This window comes from Manacus candei, unplaced genomic scaffold (assembly GCF_025592945.1).
Source record: "Manacus candei isolate 608988 ecotype Guabito, Panama unplaced genomic scaffold, ASM2559294v1 h1tg000067l, whole genome shotgun sequence".
In the NCBI taxonomy this organism is placed as follows: Eukaryota; Metazoa; Chordata; class Aves; order Passeriformes; family Pipridae; genus Manacus; species Manacus candei.
In genome coordinates this window covers 12,863,965-12,883,578 of record NW_026138115.1, presented here as the reverse complement: position 1 = coordinate 12,883,578, position 19,614 = coordinate 12,863,965, and the positions used below count along the sequence as shown (strand labels likewise).

The 19,614-nt window shown below is 35.9% G+C and overlaps 1 protein-coding gene across 13 annotated transcripts in view; it reads right to left on the bottom strand.

Moving 5' to 3' along the window:
* RALGAPA1 (Ral GTPase activating protein catalytic subunit alpha 1) overlaps window positions 1-19,614 on the bottom strand; it is a 142,703-nt gene that overhangs the window by 30,701 nt on the left and 92,388 nt on the right. For all 13 annotated transcript variants that reach the window (XM_051806199.1, XM_051806201.1, XM_051806200.1 and 10 more), the window contains 2 exons: window positions 9,179-9,337; window positions 7,210-7,337 (listed from right to left, as the gene is read on the bottom strand). In XM_051806199.1, coding sequence (XP_051662159.1) covers window positions 7,210-7,337; window positions 9,179-9,337 — 287 coding nt within the window. The remainder of the gene's footprint in view (window positions 1-7,209; window positions 7,338-9,178; window positions 9,338-19,614) is intronic.

The following is a 19,614-nucleotide window of genomic DNA, read 5'->3' as shown; positions in this document are numbered from 1 at the left end:
AGACAAGCAAAGGAGAGGTATCAAGGCTTGAAAGACAGTCATTAATACTGACAGATTACTGTAATTCTGGCTGTCAAGGTGATCGATTTAAGCAGCATATGCCAATCAATACTCTTCTCATTTACTGAGCAGCATGAGATATATAGTTAGGCAAGATGTTCCTAAGACAGGATTTCAAACCATACTTAATGAACATAAATAGCACAATTTATGCTTTGGAATCTTGGCTCTTTTTTCACTTGGCCTTTTTTTTAATTTGGCAAACTTCAATGTGATGTTATTCATACAAAAGTTACTTTAAATTATTCTATTACACCACATTGCCATTGTGTATAAAATTCCTTTACATGAGATATTTTAAACTGTACAATTTTCTGTATAACATATTAAAATATTATTTTTTAATATAAACATTCTTAAATGCAGCAGTTATTTATGTGCTGTGCATTCTGCTTTTTTTGGCATTACTGGTTTGCCATTCTGAACACTTCAGTCATCCAAGTATGCAAGTAACCTGGTTTTATATCTTCCTGGTATTTCCCCTGGAATTTTGCTTACAGCAGTCTCTTTTTGTTCAAATATACTCGTGACATCACAGGAAAATACATTAATTGGATGCATTAGTTCAGGGGAAAAGTACTGTAAAGATAATAAAGATAGCTATTATTGTCATTGCATACCTACAAGGAGACACACATTAGTGCCATGGTCTAGTAACGGCAGCATTGGATCAAGGGTGGGACTTGATGATCTAGGAGGTCTTTTCCAACTTGGTTCTATGATATACACATGACTCTATAGAGTGGTGACCAGTGACAGACCCAAGGGAATGGCCTAAAGCTGTGTCAGGGGAGGTTTAGGTTGGATATTAGAAGAAGGTCTTTCACCCAAAGAGTGGTTGGGCACTGGAACAGGCTCCCCAGGGAAGTGGTCACAGCATCAAGCCTGTCTGAGTTCAAGAAGTGTTTGGATGATGCTCTCGGGTGCATGGTGTGACTCTTGGGGGATGGTCCTGTGCAGAGCTAAGGGATGAACTCACTGATCCTTCTACGTCCCTTCCAACTCAGCATATTCCACGATCTTGTGAAAACTTCTCTCTTATATTTATGTTGTCTTATAATGCACAGAGAAACTATTACATGATGTCTTTGAAATCTTCAGTTTTTCATGTTATATCATTGTATGCAGGAAATTAATCACATTTTTAATTATTAAAAGATCAAATACATTGGTAGCAAAGCTAGGATTTGGAGAACAGCAAAACCGAGCAATTCAAAGAACAGGAAAGACTGAACATCATATTCTGTACCTTATGATTCTTACTTGAACTTGGAAAACAGTTTTTGTTGCTAAACAGTAAAACAGATTTTAGAAATAACTCTATTTTCTTTTGGAAAAAACTTATACATGGCTCTTACTTGAACTCATATGAAATAAAGGGCTCTTACTTGAACTCATATGAAATAAAGCTACAACGGCAGGACTCAGGGATGGAATAAATATTCACTGAAATCCTGAAATTTTCATTTATTTGTGTAAAGTATATAAAGTAGTTAAAAAAAAAGGGTATCAAGCATTATTAATGTTGGTATCTTCTCCCCTGTGATGACAGAAAAAATTAGTAACAGGTATGTTAAAATCTTATTAAATGTCCTGTATAAAAGTTGCATTGCCTGAAATATAGCAAAGTTTGCAGTCTTGGCATATGGCATATCAAAAAAATTCTAAATCAGAAAGTACTAGAAGAGTAATTATAATGTCATGCATTATTCCTTTCACTATACCAAAACTAAGAGAGAGCAACCCTTATGCCTCTCCCATTTGATACACAGTTGGCATTGATACAGTATCACTCTACTCACTTTTTTACTTACAGATGCTCATGCATCTCTAAGATAGAAAACTTACTGGACCTGGAGGAAGGGAAACGGGCGTTGTCAAAATCAGTGCTTTCCAGCTTTAACTTCTAAGTTTCTGTACTAGTGAGAAATCTTCAAAATCTTCACAAGTTCCATTTTGAAAATGCAAATAAAACAAGTATTCTTAATTAAGTGAAACAACTATGGCCACAGAATCTGAATAATTCTCTTTACTCACTGTATGCCATAATAAAGAACATTTTCTTTATTTTTCCAGTGCCTGCAGTTCTATCTTGAGGCAGGAAATGGTCAAGCAGGCACAGCACACAGCAACCCTTCCAGTTCCAATAAAACCTTTTCTTGGGGCAGTTGAGTACCACCTCAAGAAAAAAAGCTTTTGCTGGGTGATCAGTTTTTAATACAGAGTAAACTTTTAACAAGCCACTCACAAATATTATTTTACTCATAAATAAGTTACTGTCTTGTCAGACACCATATGGGGTTAATATCTTCCCTTTTTCTGGAAGACAACTGTCAAAAGATTAGCTACAATACATCAAGTATCAACTACTTAGTCATACAATACCAAAAAAATAGGAGGATGTCAATTTTCCAGTTTTGATAATGAAGATTAATTTATCCAATAATTTAGGTTAAGATTTATTTGATAACATTTTTAGATGGAATACTTAAAGTAGCATTATGTTTCTGCTATTTAAATTAATTGATTTCATGTGACCAAAAAAAAAAACCAACAAACCCCCCAAAAGAAATGCCAGTTCTTGGCATTAGGTCAAAGATTTTGTAGATTATTAGAACGAAGTGAAAATTAGGTTATGATGATTAAGGATAAAACAGTCATCTATACTCCCGATGTCTAAAATGTCAATACATTTTAGATTTAAAAGATGCTAAATAGAATTTCTTCCTGTGTGTATAGCTATATATTAGGTAGCATCGTTTGGTAGGGGAATACTAAGTAAGACAGAAAGCACAGTGTCTGAAGTGCACTATCTGAAGTGTAGATAGTTTGGAATAATTATTAACACTCTAAAGTTTGTGTACAATGTGCAAAAAGTGACACTCGTTGTTTCACAGCTGGAATTTCACTCCCAAAAAGTTTCTAGTATTTTTCCTGCTTTGTTGCAATAATTTTAACAAGTTGGATCACTGGAGGTGCCTACTATGCCAAGGTATACCTCTTGGCATCTGGCTAAAATCTGCTGTTTATTCAGGAAGTTCAAGTAAAATTTTATATGAAGCCACTCTTTCTATTGTTTAAAATATTTAATATTGATCCATTTCCCACACATGGTTGATTCTGAATTCAGAATGTGACAAAGACCTTGCTCTGAGATGCGAACCAAGAATAAAGCCATTCATACCAGGAATTTCAATGTAATTTAGTAAATAAGGAGTATTTAACAATCTCCTAAATATTGGCCTCCTTATTCTACATCACAGTGAAAATGATTGTTCTCAACATTCAGTCCCATTATTACCCCTGCATTTATGACTCTTACAAGTCTTCCTAGCATATGTGCAGCTGGAGTGTACTCAGGAGATAAGCATGCACTTCTTAAGACAACAACAAATGCAATGAGAAGAAGAAATACATCAGCTATGAGAGAGATAAGGGGGTACTGCTGCTTCACTAGCAAGACAATACAAGTATTTTGTGTTTGTCCTCCGCTACTGTGTGCATATATGCCACCTGTTGGTGAGGGGGTACTGGTACAAAAAAGCCAGTCCAGCAAAAGACAATGAGGGACCAGAGAATCCTTGAAGGGTAAACTAAAGCGAATTCCACAAAACGATGTAAAAACTCTGCCACAAATAGCAATATGCTCTTCACACTGCTGCAGCAATGAGAATGTCAAGCATCAAATAAAGCAGGATACCTGTCATGCATGACTAATGCCTGCTGATGAATTTAGTATATATTTAATCTTAAAATACTACAATATGGAAACATATTATTATGGTATTATAAGTAAAGAATAAAAACACTGAGCAGATAAAACCTTTAAAAATCACTAACAAAACCAAATCTTCAAAGTGTTTTGCTATCTAAGTGTGCTATCAGAGATGTCAAAATAATGTCAGAAAGAGGAAGGTGACTGACAGAATATGTCAGTCTCAGAAAGCTACTTCAGACCGTACAGCACATACTCAAGGTTAGGGAAGACTATAAGAGAGAGATGAGCAAAATTTCCTGTATCCATGCAACCATTATTATGCCATTCACACGTACTACCCATTGCCACATTGTGATTAACAGACCAGCGCATTAAGGAAAAAGTTGCAATCAGGTTACATGAAGAAGACTGAATATCCCTGCTGATTACAAATGACAGCTGATTTTTTCAGTCAGGTCTGCACTTAGAAAATGCACTGTCTCAGAGGATGGATAAGCTCTCCTTGGAAGTAGGAAGGCCAAACTCAGTGCCAATTTCTTCCCATCCCATATGCAAGCAGATCAACACAGTCCTAGTTTCATTAAGAGTTTACCGTGATCCATCACCGCAAGGATCTACAATGTGATATTATAAACATTCTTCAAAACCAGATAAGCAAAGACATACATATATGTTTTTAACTCCCTACTCAGTCAAAAGGTGCCCACCAAACATTACACAGCACCATGAAACCAACCACACCCCTGCAGGTAGGGAGACATCCATACACTGGCTTGGAAATTAATGATTTCTGCTGGTCTACTACTGCAAAAAGAAGAGCTAATACAGGAATGTCACACAAAACACATTTCAAGTACTACAAGTCTCAAGTACTCTTGTGCACTTGAGATCCAAATTTAACTGGATTTCCACTAAGCACCATCAATGTTCCTAATAAACTAGCATTGCCCCAGTATATTAGATACTCATAAGTAAGTAAACAAAGATTAATTTCAAGCAGATCACTTCAGAATTCTCTTTCACTGAAACCATTATGCTTCTGAATTTGTGGAAATCCTTGATTATCAGCTTCACTTCTCCAGCTTGGACTCTGCTTTTGGTGTACCTTCTGAAAAATAAATTTTGTTCCCTTTTTCCTCCCTCTTTGAATGTATTGTTTTCATCACTCTAGTCCTCTTCTTCTTTGCTCCAGCAACACTCCAACACAAGGAAAGACTACCTTGATCAACGAATCCTGTCTGTTTTCCGCAAGAGACACTAAGTCTGGCAGGGTTTCCAGAAAAGCTATTTAACCACAGACCATAAAATACGTCTGCTCCCTACACCCTTCAGCCCATTGCAAACTTAAAAGCCAGTAGTGAACTCCTGCAGCCATAGCTAAAATATCCCAGAGGAAAAAAGCGGGAGACAATAAAGACAGTCCTTGACATCTTCAATTCCCTGCTATTGCAGGAACATAATTAGATTCAACTTTCAAATGTTCCTAGATAACAGACCTTGTCCATGTTACAGGAAACATCCAGTCTTTGCCATTCTTGTATGAGGGAAAATTCCCTCTTGACCTCAAGTCTTGCCATGGCTTGAACACCAAGAGCATGAGCATGTCCGTGACATTTTTAACCAAGAGGATTTTAAACCCCTAAGAGCTAGGCCAGACGTCGAATTGTAACAGTTTTTGCTGTTCTCCACTGACACAACTGATTCCACCATAGCCTAATTCAAGTCAAGGGAGTTTGTAGAGTTTCTTCTAATCTCACATCAAGCAAACAGCTTTTAAAGAACTTCTCACGACTCATTTTTATTTTTACATTATCATACTAAACACCGAATTGATATTCCATCCAAGCCAGATGGAAAAAGAATTCCACCAACTACTTAACAAAGCCACCCTTTAACATCAGTGCCCAATCAAGTGGTACTTCAGAAGCTTCATAACCAAATGATGATGTGAAACCCACCAACCAATGCATCTAATATCAAATACACATAATGCTTTCCCATTACCTTGTTAACCATATTAGGAGACACACCAACATTTTAGTGGAGGCCACATTATGTCATAAATGACATGCTGTGCTTTGATGCATATCAAAAAGTACAATTTTGAGAACTGAATTAAAAATGCAATGCACAGTTCTGTGGAACTGGCCAATTCCTAGACATCGAGCTGCCAAGCTTTGTTCAAAGAATTTATTACAACTTTCATATTCTGTAAAGAAGTTTAAATACATAGGCTTGGGGGGAGTTGTACTGAAAGTTTGTTATTTCAAAGTAAATTGTTCTCCAATTGCTCATCACTATACATCAATATAATGCTATAAACCATCATTTTTCATGGTATAATGATGATGATAATACATTTTAAATTCTTTGACTAAGCCACTTGAATAATGACAAAAAGATCAGACCTTTCCAAACATAAAAATACAATGAATCAACATCTGTCATCTACAGAAATGGCATAAACATCACTTAATGTGATCACTTAAAACACATCCATCATTCATCTGATGTGATCACTTAAAACACATCCATCATTCATCTGTAAATCCATTTCATCATATCTAATCCAAAACTCTGCAAGTATTAACAGTCAGCCACAGAAAAAAACAGTATTTTAGCAACAATCTGTCACATGACAAATACTAGTATTTACAGCTTGGTTGGAAATTAAGCCCAGAATTTCTTTTGGATTAAAATTTAAACTTATCTTTCAATTTATGAAATTCAAAACCAGTATATTCTTGTTGATTTAACTGACATGTATATAACAGAACTCAATCTTAAGATGGGAAGAAGTATAAGTGACGGACTTACCTTATATTTTTTAATTTCTGTTGATAAATCTTTTCTTCCAAGAGCAGCCCTTCCAAAAAACTACAAGAATGAGACAGCCTTTTCTGACACATTTACTAGGACACTAACATCATTTTGACAACAAGTTGGTATTCTGAGCTGAATAACAAAATCTGTATGACAAAAATTTAACAAATTCATCTTGAAAGAAAGCAGCATCCTTGGAATTAGAAAATAAAACTTAAGTCTCTCTAATATGGGATAAATACTTGATATATTTAAGGAAGAAAAGATCATTAACATCACAACATTGCTATTTTAGAAAGACTACTCACAAAATGGTCATTAAAATAACTTTCTTAACAAAAAGTGATAAATACATGTAATAAAACAGAAACAAGCAAATTTTCAGCACCGAATCTATTATTATTTTAATTAAAAAACAGATGGTCTTCATCTGAATACTCTTCTACGGGTTGAAATTCCCTAAAGGCAGGCACTGTCACCATTAAAAAAAAATATTTTCCCTATATTAATCCAACAAAAAAAATAAAATGACAGAAAACATGAAGGTCATATCTGTAGAACTGCAAGGGAATGCATATGCCTTGGAAACCACTTGAGTGAAAGGATACAAGTTTTGGTATAATGGGATTAATGATTTCAATGCACGGCTTGCATTTATAGCTGTTGCACGAACCATAATAGGTAGAATTTTTCCATTCACAATAGCACCATCAAAGAGTGGACCAAAAAATGGAACCTGAATAAAAAATTTAGAAGTTCAACATAAAGCAAGATCTTAGCTGTAACAATTAGCAATCAACATTAACAATAGAGCACTCAAATATATCTCTTTTTCCCTCCTCATTGCTAGATTATCAAAGCGGTCATTATGCTACATGTCAGACCTTTTCTCTTGTGGAAATATACAGCTTGATATCCTTGGCAACAGATAACACAGTATTTGAAGAAAATTAAGCAACTATTTGAATACTATGTCTCATCAAAGATTTTTTTCAATATTTGCTGCCAAAATCCTAGTAAGAGTCATGCCTATGATGTTTATGAGGTTGAAAGGCTAGCTGACAATACTGTAGGTGGTAGTAAGCAAAAGCAATAATTACTCAAATTTTAAAATAGCATGTATCATGGCTTTAGATATTAACATGTTCATAAGGACCAACTCACTGTGCAACTGTCATACAATTACCGGTGCATTGACCCTTCCCTTCTATTTTCTTTTATTCTATCTGTTCTGCCCTTCTACATTATCTATACAAATGGACTGTAGGCCCTTTACAGGAGAAAGTCAAAGTTTGGCCTCTTCGGACCCTAAGTGTAAAGCCTTATTTGTGAGATCAGTAGAAAACCTCAATATTTAGTACAGGTAGCACCCAAGAGGTATACAGAACAGATAGATCTTATGTTTTGGCAAAATTCTCTACTTGGCATGATTTCTCCAATCATCATTGTGCAATTAAAAAAAAACCCAACAAAATAAACACTCAGTATTAACTATCTGCATTTCCTGTACATTTGAATAAAGTTCTGAAGCTGATGACATAAAGCAGGTCAAGAGCAGCAAAATTTGTGCATCAGCTCAGTAAAGGGAGCAGAGCTGCAAAAGAATTTTAGATTCTATATTTTTTTTGCCATCATTTAATGTAGTTCTGAGAATACTGAAATCTGATGGAAGTTACTTCTTTCTTCACATACAAGAACCTCTTTTTGGACTAACAACAATCGCTGTTTTCAACAGTTCTCATTTTCCTTCTTAACCTGCATGCTCCCAATAATCCATCTATTTGTATTTAAAGTAGCAAAAGAAAGAATAAACTTATTAATTAAAAATGTAAGTCAGTAATAACAAAACTGAATATCATTTCATGCATATCAACACCCATCATAAAGGGGTGTTTCTCTCATATACCTCATTTATTAATATTAGTGCTTCTAGTAATATTTAAAGTATAGAAATTCATGGCCAGTCACATCACACACAGAAGTTAGGTAGTACAAGAACTCATGACTACTTTTACTCAGTCAGCGTTCACTACCCTAAACCACTGTTCTAAGAACAAGGCCAGCACTGACATTAGAGGAACAGTCATTATAAAGAATGTGTGTTCATATGCCTCAGGGTTGAATGGTCTTGCTTTACTGAATAATCTCCAAATTCTTGTGTGGAGTCAAGAAGAAAGTGATAACTAGCTTTGAGAGAAAGAAAGGAGTATGACACGGATGGAGGAAGTTGGAGCAGACCATTATTCAACTACCTCAGTTATGTATCAAATTTGACAAAAAGGTTTGGCAAGTTTATTTTAATATTTAAATTATTATGCAGAATATTCTAGCTTTTTCCTAGATTATGTTGTTAGCAGATATGCTTTACAGGATCAGGCCTTTGCAATTTCAAGTTACTGATTTAACTATGCATTGTACTCACTGAGCTCTCCCTTTTCCTCCTGCCACCACTGCAACTGTCAGTGCTCAAGACATCACTTTGTTGGACCAGTCTATTATACCAAGACCTCAGAATGTAAACAAAACTCACGTCATGTTAAACATATGAAGAAAACACAAAAGAAAACAAACCCTTACCTCAGGCTTTTTCATGATCTGGATACTGAACATATGGTTTTTCATGGGATAGATAACTATAAGAACATCACCAAATTCTGTTGGAATTATTCCTCTTCTATAATCTCGAGTGTGCTCTGACCAGACAATGTGTACTTCATCGTTTCCTAAATGTCTTAGCTAGAAAATCAGGGATAAAAACCTATCAGTTTAAATATCCTTAATTAATATTCTATAGCCATACAGCTATATAAAATGCACATATTTCAAAAGGACAAACCCACTAAAAACAAATGAAGAAAAATGAGTAAAAAAACCCAAATTACAGTATAGTTCTTTTACAATTTCAGTGTGAATATTAGTTGACAGTATTGGTTTGTGCTATAGATTTTTATATACTGGTGTCAATTTCTATTTAAATTAACAGATATGTGAATGTTTTCTACTGAAAGCTAAAATTTTGTTGATGTTATCCCAAGGATGTAAAGTGGTTCAACTTGATTTACTAAAATTTGTTCCAGACTGTCATCACAGATAGGCAGCAAATTACTAAATTCTATATGAATGTTTTAAGTATATGAATGAACATCTTTTTAAAAGCTGGGTATCTGAGCACTTAACCCTATAATTCCAGACAAATTCCAAACTGCCTGCCACAAACACAAATTGTTTAAAGGAGAATAGCTACTGCATTTTCCATAGCCCCCAAATTAACTAAACTAAATGGTCATTCCCCATGAAACCAGTATAACTTTGTAAAAACAGCACCCCACCCCCCAAAAACCCCTTCAAAATGGCTTTGATCTGGCTCAGAATGGCCAAATGGGTTCCTCAAAATCCATGGTGTAATCATATAACCAGATTAAGGAATTTCTTCAACATTCTGGAATTATCTGCACTGAAGCTCCAAAACGTTCCTTCTGCTAAACATAACCATCTGACAACAAATGTTCACATTATGCAGAGAGGCTTTATGTATACTGATCAAATATATTCACACTATTAAACATCAGATTCTTTCCAGTAAGCATTATTTCTGAAAATTCAATCTGGAATCTCTTTTTTATCTCCTAGTGCATCACCAGTTACAGCTGACAATTGTCTTCACCCCCAGTTTTCAATTTGTTTCCACAGCTTTAGGTAGGAGGAGTTTGTCAATCACCTTGATGTTATTCAAAGGACTGCACTGTGAACTGCTGTTAACAGGTAACATACAGATACCATTTTGGGCACATACAAAAAGCTATTGTAAATAAAAAGGCAACAATTTGCCATACTCATTTTCAGAACACAACTGAACTTTAAATAAAAGCAAAACATATACACAGTCTTCAGAGAAATTTCACTGCAAGTATTCACTTGTTTATTTTACAAAACCTCCTGGAATGCTACCTTCATCTTATCTAAAGGCTTTACCAGTTGTCAGTAGCAGACTTAAAAAAAAAAAAAAGAAAAAAGAAGCTGTCTCTTCTCATCTCTTCTAGCTTTAAATTGTATCAGACTGAAAAAGGGTTGTATTTCTATGAAAAAAGGATTTTCTTCAGTGTTGAACTGGGAAAAGGACAGATGGTATCAATACCCTCCTTCTTTGATGCTCAACAAGTCATTTGTTTTGCCTAGACCAGATCGTTCATATGTCTAATATACAATGGCTGCAGTGCCTTTGAAGTGAGTTGTTCTTTCCTCTTGTGTAGATGGCTGAATTATTTTGAATAACACTTAGTTAGGGGTGCTCTTGTGCCAACAGCAAAACCAACCCAACAGAAGAATTGGTTATAACAATATTCACTACACTGAGCTTTATTTTACTAGATTAAAATAAAACCAGGCAGCAACCTGAATGACCTATGTGCAACACACAAACAGCAGATGCAGAAACCTTGGATAACATGTAACCATGATGAACATCATAAAAGACAACTAATTGCAGAATTGCTCTGAGAGCCTGAACCTCTCCTATCTTAAGAATCACAGAACCATTTAGCTTGGAAAAGATCTCCAAGATCATCAAGTCCCACTGTTAACCTAACATTGCCATGTCCACCACCAAACCATGTCTCTAAACACTGCATCTACAACATCTTTTAAATACCTTCAGGAATGGTGACTTCACCACTTCCCCGGGCAGCCTGTTCCAATGCTTGACAATCTTCTCTGTGAAGAAATTTTTCCTAAAGTCCAATCTAAACCTCCTCTAGCATAACTTGAAGCCATTTCCTTTAGTTCTGACTCTTGTTCCTTGGGAAAAGAGACTTACCCCAACATCCCACAACCTCCTTTTGGTTACTTGTGGAGAGCAATAAAGTCAATAAGAGTGATAAGAGAGCAATATGAAGCACACTTAGCTGTTTTTTTTTCCTGGTGATAGCTTGGAGCACTTCCATACTTGCTAAGATAAACTTCAAAATACACTACCAAAAAACCCCCCCCCTAGCTCCCAAAATTATCCGAAAAGCAACTTCTCCTTCTAACCCTTTTGTTTTGTAGCAAAAAGTTAATTAAAGAAACTTTGCATTTTGGCACCAGAACAGACTTTTCCATTGATTTTCATCATGGCAGAATTCTATTTTTTCAGTTTACACAAGGTTTGGCTTCACTTCATTCTTCTCTAGCATCACTGTCTAATAAACTGTTATCCTCGGCCTCCTCTCTTTGCCACAGTTAGTCATCTCCTCCAGACATACATGAGACCATTTTCAAAATGGATCAAAGACATGATCCAAGTGGGGAAAACTAATCCCCAAGTTTTTGTTTTAAACTCAGCTCATGTAACTGTACTGGTCTCAAACACAGCCCAAGAAAACAACTTGTTGGCACCTTTTTTTGAAGGTGCAGGAGCAGAAAGCAGGGTTGTCACCTTCTTAAATGGCTTTATCACCAGAGAAGTCAATGAGAAATTGCACCTCAGATTTAAAAAAAAAACAAACTAAAAATTCTCATTTTGCTTCCTCAGTGAAGTGACAGTCAAACTAGCTGTTGAAATATGACAATGATAGGCTATCAGGGACTGATGGGCTCACACTTAGAAGCCAGTGAAAAGCTCAGGGAGGATGACACTGCCTAGCCAAAGAGAAAGCATGAGGCAAATCAGCTGCGACATGAAATGTGGAATGTAAAAAAACTACATGATCCTAGGTTGAGGGATGGTCATTTGAAGCACTGACTGAACTCACTGAACTGACTGCCAAAAAGCAATACATCCATCACTGCACTGCACCATTCCTAATTCAGCAACATTGAACTATTCGCTAAAAGAATTATTTTCTCCTTTACTTAACATCTTTGGAGACAAAAAACTCACTGAATTATTAGAAACAAGTGATGGTGACAGTGTATATGCCAAAGAAATAATCAAAACCATACAGAGTTTAGATAGTGCAGCTTCTTGAGAGCATCACTGCCTTTGAATTTAATTTCTCAAATGTTACCCCCATGTACCTGTTACTGACATCTGCAACTAATCAGACAGGACACCAGTTCTTGCACTTCCGTGAAAGCTATCCAGACAGCGCATTGCTACTGATGCACGCTTTCACATTAGACTAATATAGATTTTGGTGTGATAGAAGTGTACTGTGTGGTTATTTCAGAAGGATTACTGACAAGGGACACATATTTTTGGATATTTGGTACTAAAGCCATTAGTGACTTTTCTCTCCAATTTCAAAGTTTGCTTTATACCCTCATAGATTTATGAGAATACATTCCAAGCTAAAAGAAAATACTACTTCAGAGAAAAAGGAAAATGAAACATTATTTCAAAGAGTTCCAAGTCCTATCAGATGTATTTCACCTCATGATTACTACTGAGAATGATCTGGCAATGATCCAGTTTGACTAAAATGTAGAATGGCATCTCTGTGACATGTAATGGATTGAGAGTCAAAATCAGATGGTGCAAGTAGGTGGATGATGGTATAAACTATGAATGGCGGTTTATAACAAAATGAAAAGTACTCAGGATCAAAACAAAGATCAAAACCTTGTTTCCCTTACGGATAGTCAGATGACTGTAAAAAATAATAGAGAAGTAAACAACGCTGGGTGTTGCTGATTTTATATCTGAAGAATAACTAAGTTTTGGATAAGTCATTCTGTTTCCTTCTTCAAGATTTGATCTTAAGAAGCTCTGACACTAACACAGTGCTCCTTGTTGCTTCTGTCAGATGTCTTCACCTTGGTCAGCAAGCAAAGGTTATGAGAAAACTTGAATGGGGGTAACTTGACTCCTCAACAACACTTGATTCATGGAAGAGATCCAATACATGAAATTAACTTGAAAAGCTTTCCAAGGTCTGCTAGGTTTTGCATAAACTTTTTAGAAAGAAGAATTTCAGATTTTCTTCTCAATTATTCAGTTCCCTATTGAAGGATCTTGTAATTCAGTAGTGTTCCACAACCAAGCTCTCCTGCAAGCACAACAAACATTTGCAGAATCCATCATTCACTGTGATCATTAAACCACAGGAGAGCCAGAACCTGACTTCTTTCAACTTTAATTTGGATTCTTTATATCTTTGTATTGAATTGGAAACATTCCAGAATTCAGTGTTGTGGACAAAGTAGGACAAAGATACCAAACTGTAACCACCTCTTCTCATTGAAACCCTGAAGACAGACAGAAACATGGTTTCCCAAGGTGTGGTCCCGGTGTTATCTAAAAGAATGGGATTTGGTGCACACGGAATGGACAGATGTCAAGACTGTATTCTGTGTTAATGCTTACTCAAAGCTTACTACCAGTTGTGTAAGCCACTACATCTTCACATTCATTTCCTGACTTCATGTTCCCGAATTTACAGCTTCACATGTGCATACCTCACAGTAAGCATATCAAAGTGCAAATCAGTACCAGAGACATAAGGCGCAGCAATAATATAAATAATAAAAAGCCCTAAAATAGTGTTATATTTCAAGTAACTAGTAATACATTATGGCTGAAAAGCTGGAACTATGGGTTACACACCAGTATTCTAACACTCTAAACACAGATCAAACTGCCCCGGAGACTTTATTATCTAAGCATAAGGCAAGACATGAAACAGAGCTGAACAAATGCAAAGAAGCTATAAAAAGGTGTTAAAGACAAGAAAAAGGTCTTCAGCATTATTCAAGAATGCAAGTGTCAAGGTCAGAGAAAGGAAGGTTCAGGGATCAAAACAACAGTTTATGATACAGTGGATAAATTTTAACTGTGTGTACGAAAAGGCTATGTTGCAAGAAATGGTAGGCAGGAAAAAGAAGAGTCTTAAGCACAGACTGAATGTAAGGATCCAGAAAGTAGACCAAATTAAAGATGATTTCAGGCTATGGGCACAAGTGACAGGCACAATGGTCATGTTATCTGTGGTGATCTGGAAAGGTGGCAATGAGAAAGAGATTAAGAGCTCTGTTTTAGACATTTTAAACCTGTGTTGTCGGGAAGACAGCCCTGAGGAGATACCAGAGACAAACAGATTTTTTTAGGCTAACTTTGAAACTCTACTCCATTAGAGCAAATATATAAAAATGACCGACTGTTAGGTTACCTGAAATTTCAAATTTAACTCAAAATACTTTAAAATATTCTTACTCTATAGCCATCATCATGTGTCAGCTCTCCTAATACATTTATGTTAACTGAATACAAAAGAAATGTGAAATAAATACAACCAGGAGGGATGATCAAATCTAATTTTGATACATTAGTGTCATATGCTGTACATGTTACAATAGCAGCCAGACTTAATACGAAGCTGCAGGCTATACTGAAATTTCCAAATGGCAGATTGTTCTAAGTGATACCAAGTATAATTGAAGTAATAAACGATAGTAAAAGCAAAGCACACTGTCAGGAAGAATTTAAGTATTTACTTTTTAAAATTAAATGAGTTAGGTTTCGAAAGGCAAGACAAGTGAAATAATGCAGGGCTCAATTTACAGAAAATTCCTTTTATTTATCTGTTGCATTAACCCTTGAACTCTTGCCAAAATTACTGTAATTTCTAATACCCACTTACCTAAAGGAGGGAGAAAAAAGGCTATTATATTTTCTTATGATACAACAGCTAGCCTCAACTTTTTTCTTCAAAAATGAAAGTGTTTATTATAAGAAGAACAGAACGAGCAGAGATATCTGAAGTAATGGCTTAATGCAGCTACTTTTGTCCATTAAATGTAAGCAGCATGCTGTCCACAGTGTATGTCCCCTCTAGATGAATTTTTCACAAAACTTTGTCTCAACAACTATGGTGTGTTTGGGTTTTTGTTTGTTTCACTTTTTTTTTTAAGCAACATGTGTATCCAATTGTAACTCCAAAAAATAATCTACTAATAATTTCCAACTATAAACCCTCAAGTTCCCATTACATGTTAATAACACAACAAACACAACCCCCCCGCTATAAATGCTGGGAACCATAAACCTTTTATGTGGTTAGGATGATGTCACGCACAACTTAGAACAGCATAATACACCAAAAGCTCAGGATGAATTAGTACTCCAATCATTAGCAACATTACTACTTTTTATTTACATAGTAGGTGAATAATATCTCACAATGCCTTCACTCCTCTAGGAAGTTCCTCCTTCCTCCTTCCTCCTTCCTTAGGAGGTGATAGGCTGTAGAGGTACATAAACGAGTTTCCTCATTCTGTGAACTGAGTCTCACATTACTTAGTCCTGAAACTCTTTGCAAGTTTGTTCTTGTAAGGGTAGTGTAAATCCTTTTTACTCTAAACTTTAATTATAAAAAAATCAGAATGGGTTGCATTATCAGCATTAAACCTTTAATTTACTATTTGCAAATTAAATACCTATTTTATATATGCATTTCAATGTTAAGTTCCTTTACACATTCAGAAGATTTTCATCAGTTCTTGAATTCATGTCTTTTCTTGCTCTTGTTCACATCTTCAGAAACAAATACTTCAGAGGTATTTTTTTTTTTACTACTCTGTAAGACTGATGGAAAATAAGTTTAAAAATGGCTTAGCCCCTGAAACAGTAGAATCTTGATTTTGTAGTGGCTCAACTGGCAGGAAGAAGTTTTGCTTTAATTTAATTTATTTTCCATTTATAAGATGAACCTATCATGTACCTCTAGGCACATTTACAAAATAAAAACCAGCAGCAGTTCAAAGCCAGCTACTGTAAGTTTGCTTGTTTTTCTCCCATTGAATAAAACAGACAAAAAAATCACATGAAAGACCCGCAGAGAAGCTTAAATCTCAAGTTTCTCTGGAGGTCATGAACAGTACATGCACTCATAATAACTACAACTCTTAGAACTCACATGGCTCTCAAATAATTTTGACAGTGTGTGTGAGCTAACCAGGATTTCATAAAACACATTCCTTTTGCTGATGTGTTCAGTCCAAGCATCACGAGTAGCTGCAGAACTAGTATATGAATTAAGACTGTTTTCCTACTCATGTCTCCTGATACCACTTGCTGGTTTCTTGCAAGATGTAAACTTCAGTTGATGCTTTTCTCAAGTTTGGGATGAATTTCATAACATCTCTCTCTGGTGCTGGTTCCTTGACATCTACTGCTTCCTCCCATGCAGACTTTACTTGCTGAGTAGGAGCACTAAAAGTCTCGCTCCCTCTATCTCCTTTACTTAGCCTATCATCATTAAACATGAAATGAACAGCTTTGAAACATGTCTCTATTAAATTCCATTGGAATGGGCCAAAAGGTGTTAGGGAAGGAAGGAGAGAAATAGAGGCTCACAGGCCTCCGTTCTTGGGAAAATATGCTTAAAAAGAACAAAACCAAAACACTGAGGAAAAACAGGAAAGAAAGTCACAGAGAAATAAAATATCTTAAATAAACAGTTGATCAGTAGTTGAGCCACAAATATAATTCCAATCTTTTGATACTCTCTACATATTCATACAGAGCTCAAATATTCCAAATTACTGATGAGTGAGACTGTGGGTAAGGGAGGAGAGAAATAGGCCTGGGGCAAGCTGGAGTTGTTAAAAAGTCCAGCTGACAATATTTTCACAAGTTGAGTCACAGGAGGTCTGGATTAGCACTGAACCTTGCCTGGTAGGAACAGCTATATGTAGATTCAGGGTGTTCTGTGGTGGTGTATCCCTCCCTCCCCTGTCCTTGGGCTGCACTATCATCTTAGAAGTGCTCATTAGGTCTAACAGTACCCTAGGCTAAGCTCCTCTTGAGCTTATAAGAAACACTGTTTGGTACCAGGAACTTACGCTGTCTAACGAGCTCCTGTTTTTTAAGACAGTCTTGGAAACTTATTTTTCTTGCCTGAATAACAACTCAGGTGGAACAACATTTTTGTAATTGAACTTTCAAAGACAGTTACTGAATCGAATTGTGGACAAGATGGAAAATTACAATGACTGAAGTCAACTCACTTGTGACCCCATAAACAGCGGTCCTAAGAGAGACCCTTTGAGCTCTCCTAGACCATCAGTGGGCTGCAGCCAGCAATCTCCCTCTGAGCGGGACACCTCTCAGAGCCAGTGAACTCTCAAGTTTGCTACACTCGGGTAACGGCCATCAATAGAGCCTGGGCTGATATCCCACTCCCCAAGGATCAACCCTTCACTTGTTGAGAAAATGCAAAGGCATCTGATGTGAGTACTGCACTGAACTCGAGGAGAATTTTTCACAGGTATATACCTTGTACATACTGCTTTAGGTCTGTGTGTGTGTGACTGTGAATATGCTGTAGCAAATGTGCTATGAATGCCACTCTCTTAAATTCATAAGTACTTTAGATTCATAAGTAAGTTAGGCCTATAAGTGAATTACTGTTGTGCTTATAGTAAATTCTATGGAATCTTTTGTTAAATTAATTTAAATTAGGCTGTTGCTTAAGTGCTGTTAAGTTTAAGTGCTGTTAAAACCTTTAGGCCTAAAACACTGTTCAACTCTGCGGCTAACTTTGGGAAGAGGTTCCACTCTGTGACTCAATGGGAGGATCTTCCTCATTGCTTTTTATCCTTACCCTTTTTTCATCCCCAGCCTCCATGTAGATCATATTTGGTTGATTTTAGTTTTAGATTGATTAATTTTATATTTCAGTCTGACTTTTCTCTGTGTGCTTTAACCATCACTAGTAAGTAGCAGACTGAACCTTGCCAATGAACTTTGTCGCACTTTCATGTTAATATTAACCCTGCTTTTGCCAATGCCTTTGCTGGTGATCCTTTGAGCAACCTACAACACTCATTCCTGACATGCTCCTGGAAACAGACATGAGATCTTGCTGAAGTCCACAGCATTTTCAAATTAATCATTATTATTTTTCACTGTGACCCATCCTTCCCCTTGTCAATGCTTTGTAATGCTCTAATTGAAACAGATTATAAACAAACATTGTAAGGATAATTACAAGCCGTGTTTTATAAAACCCACTTTCTGTTTAAGAAAATAAAGAAGCCAGTCACCTAGAAACAAAAATACACATTGTTCTATACTGAAACAGTAGCAACAATCTTATTTTAAAATTAGTTATTTTTTGCTATTAAACTATTTTTATAAATCATTTAACAACCTAAGTACTGCCCTGGCTCTACTTCAGGAAATAAAGAACAGAAAGGATGCAGCATCTTAGGCGTACAAGCAAAAACATTTTTAATTAAAAAACACCCCACACCAACCAAACCAACCTAAGATGCAACAGGGAGGATTTAGAACTCAGTCTATAATAAGAACAATAATATTTTTTTCTTCAAGTGGAACACAAAGAACAAAAAAGTCATTAATAATTGAAGCTTGCCAGAGGCATGGCTATTTCTCTCTTTACTAACTGTCTACTGTCTAATTTAATTACAAGTATTAAACTCCATGCTGAGGTCAACCAGCTTCACTTCCTTCAATATTACACTTCAACCAGTGCTCATTAACGTGTCTACTGAATGGATTAGCACATCTGAAGATGTATGTATTCAGGTCGGGGGGGACAGCCTAATGATACCTAATTGTTCATTTATAATAGGACACATGTTCGAGACTGTAAGTTATTATCACTAATGTGGAATTTATTAAATTCTAAAGAAAAAAATACCAATACAGAAAACCATTTTTTTCTTAATGCAGCTATACGAGATCATACCACTGTTTAGCATCTGTGTCTGCTCCAAGACAAAACACCTTATATGAAATAAATATTGTCTTAATATTTTTAATTATTTTTTAAAGGGAAAATTATTTTAATAGCCAAAAGATGACCCTTAAGTGAAATAAAAATCATCTTCAAAAGTACTCACCACATATTTATTAACTGGCATTTAAGGTCTCAAAGTACTAAGACATCATTCAGATGTAATGCTTTTTCTTCTGCACCAACCATTACCTCTCTGCACTTTTCCTCACTTTACATATGTTCCTGACAACAGTTGCAATGACAGCAAAAATCACCAGTATGGTAAAATTAGAATTGGTAGAGAATAATCTATACATCTTGAGCTACTTCAGTAAAATACCAATTATTAGTAGG